Source organism: Acyrthosiphon pisum, chromosome X (assembly GCF_005508785.2).
Source record: "Acyrthosiphon pisum isolate AL4f chromosome X, pea_aphid_22Mar2018_4r6ur, whole genome shotgun sequence".
Lineage (NCBI taxonomy): Eukaryota > Metazoa > Arthropoda > Insecta > Hemiptera > Aphididae > Acyrthosiphon > Acyrthosiphon pisum.
The window spans coordinates 100,900,476-100,912,363 of NC_042493.1; the positions used below are offsets into that span (position 1 = coordinate 100,900,476).

Genomic DNA, 11,888 nt, shown 5'->3' on the forward strand with positions numbered 1-11,888 from the left:
CTCTTTATTTGAGCCATTGTCGATTACAACTGATTAGTAAATATTAAATTTTATGACAACTGATTACTGATAACTGATTACCCGCAACATACACGCACAGACGACAGATATATCAGTCTGCTTTTGTAGTTTACATAGTAAATATAGTAATATAATATTAAATATTTTATTACGCCAAAACCTAACGCCAAAATAGTCTTACGCCAAAATAGTCATACGCCAGAATGGTTTACGCCAAAGTGGCAACGCCAATACGGCCACGCCAAAATGTCCGGGTCCGTAAAAATGTATATCAGTATAACTGAGATATATGAGTATTGCACTTAAGTATCAAGTATATCTTTGTTTAGTCATATAATAATATAATATCTACTACCTACCTATGTCGCAATCCTTAAAATCGGATTTATGATATTTTAAAAGTAATTAAATATAATATTTGAATGTGTTATGTGTAATAATGGACCATCAATTTATTTTTATTTTTTTACCATACATGTAGAACTTAGTAAATTTGTAAATTTTTGAATGTTTGTTGTAATTTGGCACCTATTTACATTTTTAACGTAATTACAATATTTTATTAAAACAAAAGAAAATTTTTAAATATTTTATAAATAACCTACATATTTAAAATTTGCCCCTAAAATTTGTTTTATTTTCCCTTTAAATTATGTAGCATCCCGCGCCCTTTTTTACCAGTCCGCGCATGAATGTGTGTAATTTTTAGTGTTATTATATTTTATAGCAAACAAAATATTAAATAGGTAATAACTATGGTATAGGTATCATTTACTTACTTTTCTTTTTTATTTGCATTGATTTTATTACTTAATTGCTCATATAAATCTGTTTTACGTTTAAGACTGTGAGTTTTTTTAACGAAATCTAAAACTGCCAATCGATCACCATAATGTGGAATTAATTTCAAAAGTATACCCATCATTAATATCCATTAACGCCAGGATACTTTTATCAATCTGAAATATAAAATAATGTTCCTAATAATTTGTATATTTCTAATAGGTAGGTAGGTACTATTTTTTTTTTTTCTAATTGTCAGTAAAATTACAAGTGTTAGATAAATCACTTTTAAAAATAAAATTTGTTTCAATTAAGTTAATTTAAATAAAATATGATTGAATGTATACATCGATACTGAAAAAAAAATGTTGTTACCGTAATTTGTAATGTGCGTTACATTACTACACAACACTGAAAATAATATTATATAGGTACCTAATCGATGGCATAGTGCACACATGTTATGATATTTTCATAATTGTTGAGGAGAACGACACTATTAACATACATCTGAATGTTATAAATAATATATTAATATGACAAATTTTATTTTATTTTATGTCGCGTAAATCAAAAAATATTTTTTTTCCGAGCAGAAATGATGACATAGGTCAAACTGAAATCAGATTTACAATATAACAAAGGTGAAATGGTATTTCAATTATTATTTTTTATGAGTAGGTAAACTATACAATATTAATAATAATATAAGGTTGAAAAAAGAAAATTAATTAAAATTCCTATTTATAATAACTAAATGATATAATGAAACATTAAGTCGATTTACCAACATTTTGATATTTTGATTCATGTCACTATTCTTTCAGGGGTGCGAATTAGATCATAAATAAAACCAATAATAATTATAAATTATACAATGCTATGTTATTTATATTCGTTTTACTTGTCCTTGTAAAAAAATTGTTAATCAATATTCAATTTTTAAACCATTGCTAGATAAGTAGGTAACTAATAAAAAATAATCTAGTACAATTATTTAAACATTTTAATGTCTAAGTTCAATAGGTAGGTACGATATTATAAATTTTAATTGGATTTATTTTAAAAATTAATAGATAATTATTATGTTCAACAAATATAATTTAGTTATAATGGTTAGAGTAACAGATTAGCTCAAACTTGGGAATAAGTAAAACAATTTTAGTTAACAATTTTAGTTTCTTAAAATATTTCAAGGAGTTCAAATTATAAAAAATAAAAATGATCAATTAAAAAAAAAAAAATTGACATCTTTATCATAATATTATAGGTTAGCATAATAATCTAATGTTAGTAAAAGAGAATATAGATGTAGACAACATTTGAAATAGGTATACACTTTACATAATATACTCATGTTCAAAAATATAATCAAAAGAACTGAACTTATGTAACTTAGGTATATTATTTAATATTTATTTACTTTAGTTTCATTAAATATGATATATTATGTATATAATATATTAATATAAACATAAACCCTAATAATTAAATAATCTGTTATCTGAAGATATGCAGTGTATACCGGGTGATTCTTTTATCATTGAATACTCATTATTTCAAAAAGTGTACATTTTTTTGCAAATATTTTTTTACATAGTTTCAAGCCGCTTATAAAACAATATTTTTAAATATTTTTTAAAAATAAAAAAATTAAATTTTTAAATTTTTTTTTTTTTTTTATAATTCTTAACCTTATAATTTTTTAAGTTTTTTACTTTTTTGAATGACAACATTGGGTTTTAATTTTATATTCCAAAGCAGAATATTTTTCTTAGTATTATGATACATGAAAATCGAATTTGGGGCGAGTAGTTTATGAGTTATAAATATTCAAAGTTTAGATGAGTGGAGTGGTACGGGTAACTTTTATATAAATTTTTAAGAAAAACGTTGTTTTATAAGCGACTTGAAGCTATGTAAAAAAATATTTTCAAAAAAATTTAGACTTTTTGAAATAATGAGTGTTCAATGATAAAAGAATCACCCGGTATACTATACTGTATAGCTTCTATTCTTATTTCTTAATATTGTATGTATCTATATCCTTAAATTAATCAATGTGTCATCCTTAAATTAATCAATGTGTCAGCATTTATAATTTAAATAACATCTTATTTGTATGATCTATAAAGAAAAATACATCACTTTTCTATGTAGATATGTAAATATGAAATTATATTTATTTTCTTAGCAATATATTATAATATAATTGTTTATTTACTATGATTATTTTGTCTGAAAGACCAAGTTACATACAAATAGATACATATAATTATTGAAATCAGATTATTCTACTAGGCGTGAGTTTTTCCTAAAGGCATGTTTTTGAGCAAAAAAACAGATCATGTGTAGGCCCCTTAGCACAAATAAAATTATACACTACAAACATGTTAAGTTAAATAAAATTTAAGTCCCTAAATAGATGGTAGTAATTAGAATTTTATACATTTTTGAATAAAAATTTAATATATATTCACAGGTAACTTAGAAAAAATTAAAAAAAAAAAAAAAAACTGAATAACAAAACTAAATAGTAAATTATATGAACATTTAAAAAAACACATGAATGTATTATTTTAAGCAATATTAATTCAAATGAATAAGTCGTTGATATGATTTTTATATTTTCATAATATACTGCATTTATTATATTCCTGTACAACAGTATTTCCATTTGCTTTTTCAATTTCCATTAACATAGTATGGAATATATCAGCTATACACTAAAATGATAATAAAAAAAAAACACATATCTATTATATAAAAGTTTTGTACATTTTCACTTATTTCAAATATTTTAAATTACAAGATGAAAAGGGAGGTGAAGCGAGCAGGGAACAGACCCTTCTAGTTTTAAGAAAGAGATATCTATTATGTTTTGTATTAATTATAATTATAATTATTTATTGTTTTAATACATATACTAAAATATTGCATAAGAAAGATATTTCATTGAAAATAGTAGATAAATAACATTAGATTTTTTAGATTAATTAATAAATAAATTATAGTAAATAATAAAGAAAATTAACTACAAACTTTTTTTGATGTTACCTCATTTTGCTTGGCCGAAGACTCAAAAAATACAGATTTCCAAGAATCTGCTAACTTCTGTCCTTCCATTTGCGTAACAACACGGTCCATATCCAAATCTTTTTTGTTGCCTACCAATACTACAGGAACACTACAGGAAAAAAAAATAATAATATAACTAAAGGTTTCAGTATAACTCATTAGTAGGGCTCGGTTTTCAAGGCTACAAATATAATATATTTAATAAAAAAAAAGCATTTAAAATGTGAAAAAAGTAACAAAAAAAAGTAAAAAAAATTATCACCTTGGAATTCAAATGAAACAAATTTTAATTTAAAAATTAATTTTCTACCAAAAAAAAAAAATGCATTTGCTTTCAAATTTGAAGCCTACTCATTTGTAATCCCTAACTACAAAACTACTTACTGTACTTTGCCAGCCATGTCTAATAATTTATCATAAATTATCTGAATTATTTTAAAAGATTTTGGTGATGTAATACTATAGACCAAGACATATCCATGAATGTCCATAGAATATTGTATCGGCAATATGGAGTACTCGTCTTGTCCGGCTGTATCGACTAATTTTAAGTCATATTCTTGATTTTTAATTTTGGTCGTTTTTACAAAAGCTATGGAAATCAATTATATATTATATATATTATTTACTAATTAATATAATTCAAAGTAAAATATCTTCAACTTGTAATTTATACCATTTTTTATATCATTTTAGAATTTTAAAATCTCTAGAAACACTTACTGTTTTCAATAGTTGGATCGTAGGTGTCGACAAACTGACCTTCAACAAACTGTATACTTAACGATGATTTACCTGAAAAAAAAAAATATGATATGAAAATGATGTACAATCAATTTAAAAAGTGATTTGTTTTTTTTACTTGGTATTATTATTAGTTTTATATTAGTTTTATTCTGTTTTGTCTACATACCGACTGAACGATAGCCCATAATAGCAATTTTTCTTTGTTTTGGCAGCATTTTTTTTGAAAAGGAAATCGCTTCATTAAATAACTTATAAACAGATTAAACTGTAACTTTTTTTGTTTAATTTTCTAACTATTAATTATTAGTTATTACCTGAATTCAAAATAATAACTATACATTGATACACTATACAGTCACTCAGATGTTGTCTTTTTTGTCAATAATAATATGATAATATTGATAATCTCATATAAGTACTGAGTAGGTATTGTTATTATTTTTTAGTTTTGGTTTCTGTCACAGGTATAATAATATACAATAACCTTATTGTATAATATTATATTTTTTCTTCTGTGGTTTCTGTATTTTGTTTATCAGTACAGTTGATAGTTAATATTTTAGGTTATGTTTGGGGTCACAAATATTATTCACTATTCAGTATTTCAGTACAAATTCATTCCTATGTTTCATGATATTAGAATCTGAGATTAATAAACTTTTATGAACCACTGAATTGAGTTATGAGATATTGTAAATGTCATAAATTTGCATTTATCAAAATTTAATGGTAATTTATTAATATGACACTAACTAGCTAAAATATTTAAATCTTCTTGTAATAAACATGTATCATTTTATGATTTTTTTGTTTTATTATATGTTTTTTATAACATGGAACAATTTTATACCATTGGCAAATAGTAATTTTCTAGAATGTAACAAATTTAAATCATTTATAAATAACATAAATAGAATTGGAGCAAGATGGGAATTCTTTAGTACACCGGATTGATTTAAAATTTTTACACTTAACTATTATATTATAGATTTTTTTAATAAGCAAAAATGATGTGATTTGCCAGATTTAAAAAAAAAAAGTGTTTTCGTAGGAACATTTGGAAACTAAAATTAAAAATCGTAAATATAAAATTATGTATTCCTATTCAAAATTGAAAATATTGTTACCTAGTTATATATTTAATGTACAATACATTATTTATAATTATTAAAATTTATATTTCGATTATAATTGACTATTTTGGCATGGGGTAGATTTGAATTTTCATTTATGGGTTGATCGGGTGTGCGTGTAATATAGGTTCCTCCTTCTTGAAATATCTATCTTATTGCTAGAATAGACTGGTTTACTGGATCTATGTCACAACATGTGTATTCATCTATAAGAAAACCCGAAAAAGTTAGCTTGTCACAATAAGAAAAAAGTTGTCAAGAAAACTTGTAAAACTAATTATCAATAATTGTTATTATAATATTATATTGACTTTTTTTTATAATTAAAATAAAGAAAAGGATTAATTTAATTTAATATTCATTTATGTTCAACATTCAAATGAGACCTTTTCATTATAAAAGACATATTCAAATCTACCTTCTGCACGTTCAAATGTACCCCATATATGGGGTACATTTGAATAAAATATGCTGAACTTCTTAATTAGAAATTAAATTAGTTATTAAATGAATCAAATAATGTTCACAACCCACCAGACTAAATCCCAGTGAACAAATATTCGTATATTTAATGTATATTATACGAGTGCCTATAAACGAAACTACGTATAATATACAGCAATAAGTAGTGTATCAAAGAATTATTTTATGTTTAAAGTTGGGTCAAACGTGCGCTATTAGACGAATATTTAACGTTGAATTTATGTGTTTAGTTTTGTGTATTTGACGAATAATAAACAAACATTTGTTCATAACTCGTTTATATAAGGTCTAGAAACCGTGGAAGATTCAAATATTTTTGGTCGATTACTAATATATAGTTCATATATTCTACGTATACTTTGGTGTAAGATTTTAATATTCTTAGTTGATGACATAAATCATAATAGATATAGTTCATATATTCTACATATAATTTTGGTGTAAAATTCAAATATATTCTATACGTCATGTATATATATATATATATATACCCAACTCAAATAATTATTAATTAACTGTAAAATTTCATCATAAATTAATTTTTACCTTCATCTTATTATAGAAAATAAGAATGACAATCAAAAAAAAAAAGGTAAACGTAAACTAAATATGTACAATTTTCTAAAATCTACTCATGAGCTTAACTCAAAATTGTTTTTTTGGGATAAATAATATGATTATTGGATGATGGTCAACGAATAATAAAAAAACAAAATATTGATATTACATTGCTAAAATATGTATTATTTAAAAATTATAAAAATACGCCTTGATAATAATTCAAAATAAAAGATCATAATAATATACTATTAATTTTAGTATAGTACATAGTTAAAAAATGAATTGTTAAGAAATTATAAAAATGAGCCTTGATAACAATTATAAATAAAAGAACATAATTATAATATACCATTAATATTAGTATATTACATTGCTTAAATATATATTATTTAAAAATTATTTACGCCTAGGTGCTTGTTTTAACCAATCACTAATTGCATCCTTTTATAAGTGGAACTGACTCTTCAGGGAAAAAGTATTTTACAGAATCTGCAACATATGATACCTACAGTAATACAGTAAAAATAAAAACTAAACAAATTTAACGCTTGATTAAGTTAAAAACAACAATTAAATAATGTGGGCACATATAATAAGCACATAACAAAATAATAGTTTTAATTGTTTTATTTAAAAGCAAAAAAGGTAAGAAAGAAATGTTGTGTATACAGATTATTTAAAAGGTGTGTTCATTTTACAATGATGTGTGCTATTAAATTTGATTATTTATACATTAATGGTAGGTTGACACAACGTCGTTCAGATTTAATTTTGTATACAATGATTTATCATTGAATTCAATTAATATAACTCATCCATTATAATGACATGCTCGACAACCACTGTACAGCAGAGCAGTACCCAATTGACCATATTTTAGATTCTGAGCGTAGTGAAGAAGCTATTCTTTTTACAAAGGTGTTTATTTTATACAAAATTTCTTCTAGAAGGAGTGTTTCGATTTCAACATTTAGTACCTTATCTTTTATCAAATTGGATCAAGATGGTACTTTAGAGAGGTCGTTTTTCAATTTTCTCAATAGTTATTTAATGCAACGGAAAAACCACCGGTAAATTACGAAAAAACGTTAAAAATGGGATTTTAATTTCTAACGCTTTGTTTATCACCATAGAAACGAATAAAAATTATAATATTTTAATATTAATTCAACTTACATGACAAAATAAATAATAACAAAGTATAAAATATCCAGACTGACAAACCGTCTCCGCTCAGAATCGTTTTTTTTATACAATGATATTATATCATTGAATTCAAGTCTAATACAACCATTATACAATGACCCACTTCTAATCTACTGTACAGCAGAGCGACATCCACTTTTTTAAAGTGTTTTTATAATAATTTATATCTTAATATTACCAAAAAATAAATAAAAATGTAAGCAATAATAATTAATTGATTTAAATGGATGATAAAAATAATTATTTGCACACTCGCATATTATTCACCATTAAAATCATAACGCATAAAACTCATCGATTAATATCTTGTACAGATCCATGCACACAAAAGGTAGTTTTTCACCTCTCCTACCAGCCATATTCAGACTTTCGGGCCACTCTATTTCTCCATCAGTATCCTCATCATTTCATAAGTGGTACGTCTGGTATCAAAACATTTCTCAATGCGTATTAATACCTGTGCCTAATAATAGTAATTAAATAAGATTATAAAGTTCTCGTAAGTAATAAAATAATTAAAGCATACTAAAATTCGTTTTTGCTGCTCATTGGACTCCAATTTACGTAGGTCGTCAAGGTTTGAATCTGGAAATTTGATCTACACAAAGGAACCTTCTCTTGTGATTGAGCAGCACTATGATTGGCACGATCTGTTAGCAATATAAGTAACTCTTGGTTTTTGACTATATCGACCTTAATTTCTTTAATACTTTTTTTTTATTTCAGTAATATCATTAGCCACTAAATAGGAAGAAATACAAACTAAGTAATTAATAAAAAAAACACAGTATGAATAAATATATTTTACCATCTTTAACCACATGTCCAATAAACATCGAAATTTTTCCCATATTCAGATTATCATTGTCATTGAATTCGTTATCAGTCGCTATGCTAATAACAAAGTTATACACAATTACTAATTAGTATGAATACTACAACATTAACTGCAGTGTTTACCTGAAGAAATCTGTTGGTTTTGATGATGAGCAAATTGATGATATGCAGTAGTTGTGTTTTGTGATAAACTTTCAAAGTCTTTTTCTATTATAGGATAAATACAAATATCTATAATATAATGCAAGTAAACACAGTTATATTTCAAGTAAATTTCTATTAATGGTGAAATTTACTTGGAGATGTCTGATGGTTTAGATGAATATCTTCATTGATTTGTGTGAATTGATTATGTTCAGTATTTTGTGACAATGGTTCACAGTTATTTGCATTCATAGGCTTTAAATAATGTAAGACGTCATCTTTAAGTGCAAAAAAATCAGGTGAATTGTTACACCCCATGATATTAAAATCAACTTCAACAATAAAATATAAATTTGATTAATATTAAGAAGCATAGTATAACATTTGCACTAATATAAATTATATAGGTACCTGTAGGTCTAGGAGCATCAAGAAAATTGTAAATTAAATTACTTTTGAATAAGTTTATTTTTTAAATTAATTTAAATTTTTTCAGTGTCTTCATGGTCACTTGAAGATTCAAAATGTTTCTTTTTAATCCGCTTCCTTTTTTTGTTTTCAGCAGTATCAATCTCAGAAGTTGTACTGTGTAACAAAAAATGGATACTTTATTTTTTTTCTTCGGAATATGTCTCTAAAATTAAATTATGCAAATTAATTTACATATTATTTGTGTAACTTTGGTATAAATATCAATAGCAAACGGTAAAATTTCCTAGGAACGCATTTGTGTTCTTCTCAAGAATCTGCTGTCCGTTTTTGGAAAGCTATATATTTTGAAGCATTTATGCTACCAGGCCATCGACATACAAGACACTTTGATTGGAGATCAACGAAAATCCAGCTACAAGGTTCTGTGACTTCAACTTCATCTACAAATTCAATAATTACAAATTTTTTAACTTTTAAACTTTCTGTCATGACTAAAAAATTAGCTGTAATGTATGAATCTAAATCAAGAAAAATTAAATACAATAATAAATTATATATAATTACCTAATTATTAAATGGTATTTACAAAAGGATATAGAACAGGGATGGCAAATCCATGGCACACGAAAAATCAAAATATTTATATGTATATATGTATATATATATTATTTTAATTTTTAATAATGAATAACAACATAATGTATATATATACTAATATCCGCAGATAAAATTGAATAATCGTTATTGACCGATAAATAGGCTTATGCTCATAAGTCATAATCATTAATATGTACTTCAGTTTCCATGTACCTCTGTTCATAATTTAATAGCACGTTCGAAAAAAAAAGAATAAAAAGGTAATTTTTGGCACATAGCATCAAAATAATAATTTGCCACCTCTGATATAGTACAATGATTAATTTACCTGTCATGTTTAAAACGGTGCCCATTTCTTTATCCCAGTGATTTTGAGCTTTTTCATACTGTTGTATGTTTTTAAATGAAACAGATGGAAGGCAGTACCTTATTATTGATATGTTTGCCCAATAACTGACAAATCATCATTACATATTAGGAATTGCTTAGGAATTGCTGATATTTGACCATTGTCCGAGACAACAATGATATACAATTGATTAGATTTTGACATGCTATACAAATATATAATTAATAACAAATTAGAAAAATATTTAAAAAATTAATTATATTATTATAAATATTATGTTTTTTTATGTTGAAAATATCAAGGAATTACCAAATTAAACTTTCTAACACACATCTGATAAACTTACTCATTCAGCTGTGTGGAATAAAGCACAAACATAAAATGTTTCTGGTGCTTCTGTAAGAGGAAAATAGCAAGCTTTATATTGGATGTCTTCAATATTAAAAAGTTGAACTGTGGTTGATAATTTGCTACATTGATACATGCCATTAGATGTAGAAGAGCAAGGAGAGTCATATAAAGGAATTGTGTTTTTAAACATGAAGCATACCATGTTTCACCATTTCTATTTAATATATTTTTAACAAGGCATACTATATTTGAAGACATGACAACACGGTCATCTTTTTTTCTACTTCTACGTTTGGAGTTTTGAACTCTGATTGTAAAGTTTTCTAAGATGACCGTTGAATACTGAGATAAAGATTCAGATAACATATTACTAGGTAGAGACCCTAGAAAATTATGACCATCAACAGATAGATACATTGGCTGTTCTAAATTGGAAATATGACATTCACGTTCTTCTTTTATCCGGTTATATAATTGAACCAAAGGATTATGGCCAGGTTGAATAATTTTTTTTTATGTGTTGTAAGAAGTTTTCATAAAGGAAAGCCGAAAAATTATCAAGTTTGCCATACTTTTTAGCATCATTGGCCAAATATATGATTGAGTGAACATTATAAAAAGGATCTAGGACATTTTGGCGTGGCCGTTTTGGTGTAAATGTCTCAGGTTATTTATGGTATAAAATAAAAATAAATAAAATACAATTATTTATTATTATTTATTCGATTTAAAAAATTCAGTTGATTAAAAAAATTTAAAAAATACAATTGACAATTGATAACTGATAATGTAGTTAAAAAACTTACTAAAAAAAACATTATTATTGTAAAGAAATATTATGTGCTACACCTCTTAAATATGTTAAAATGTCTCGTGTATCTGCTTCTTGAACTATTTTTAATAGACGTTTGTCTGTGTCAATATATTTTTTGAGCTTTTTAGGGGGACTCCTTCCTGATTCAAATTGAAATAAATATGTATCTCTTCCAGCTTGAATCTTTTTTAAGCACGTTATAAATGACCATAATGTAGGCTGAACCATTCCCATTTCAACATTTATTCTACGGTTGGCAGCCTCTGCATGATTATTTGTTCTGTGTATACCATTTAGTACTCGTTCGTATAAATTCCAAATTGATGGTGGAAATCTAGCAGGTCTCCGTCCA

At 25.1% G+C, this 11,888-nt stretch overlaps 1 protein-coding gene across 1 annotated transcript; it reads right to left on the reverse strand.

The window, feature by feature from the left end:
* Positions 1–3,434: 3,434 nt before the first annotated feature.
* Positions 3,435–4,844, reverse strand: LOC100165441 (GTP-binding protein Rheb homolog). Its single transcript, XM_001950320.2, has 5 exons — positions 4,796–4,844; positions 4,606–4,677; positions 4,267–4,474; positions 3,862–3,991; positions 3,435–3,530 (listed from the first exon to the last, which is right to left on the reverse strand). The coding sequence occupies exons 1-5, from the start codon at positions 4,842–4,844 to the stop codon at positions 3,435–3,437; spliced, it is 555 nt and encodes a 184-aa protein (XP_001950355.2).
* Between the last annotated feature and the right edge of the window lie 7,044 nt (positions 4,845–11,888).

Coding starts and splice junctions, on each gene's coding strand:
- LOC100165441 (XM_001950320.2), bottom strand. CDS start 4,844: ATGCTGCCAAAACAAAGAAAAATTGCTATTATGGGCTATCGTTCAGTC. Junction 4,678..4,795: donor TATGGGCTATCGTTCAGTCG/GTATGTAGACAA, acceptor TTTTTTTTTCAG/GTAAATCATCGTTAAGTATA. Junction 3,531..3,861: donor CTTCGGCCAAGCAAAATGAG/GTAACATCAAAA, acceptor TTATCATTTTAG/TGTATAGCTGATATATTCCA.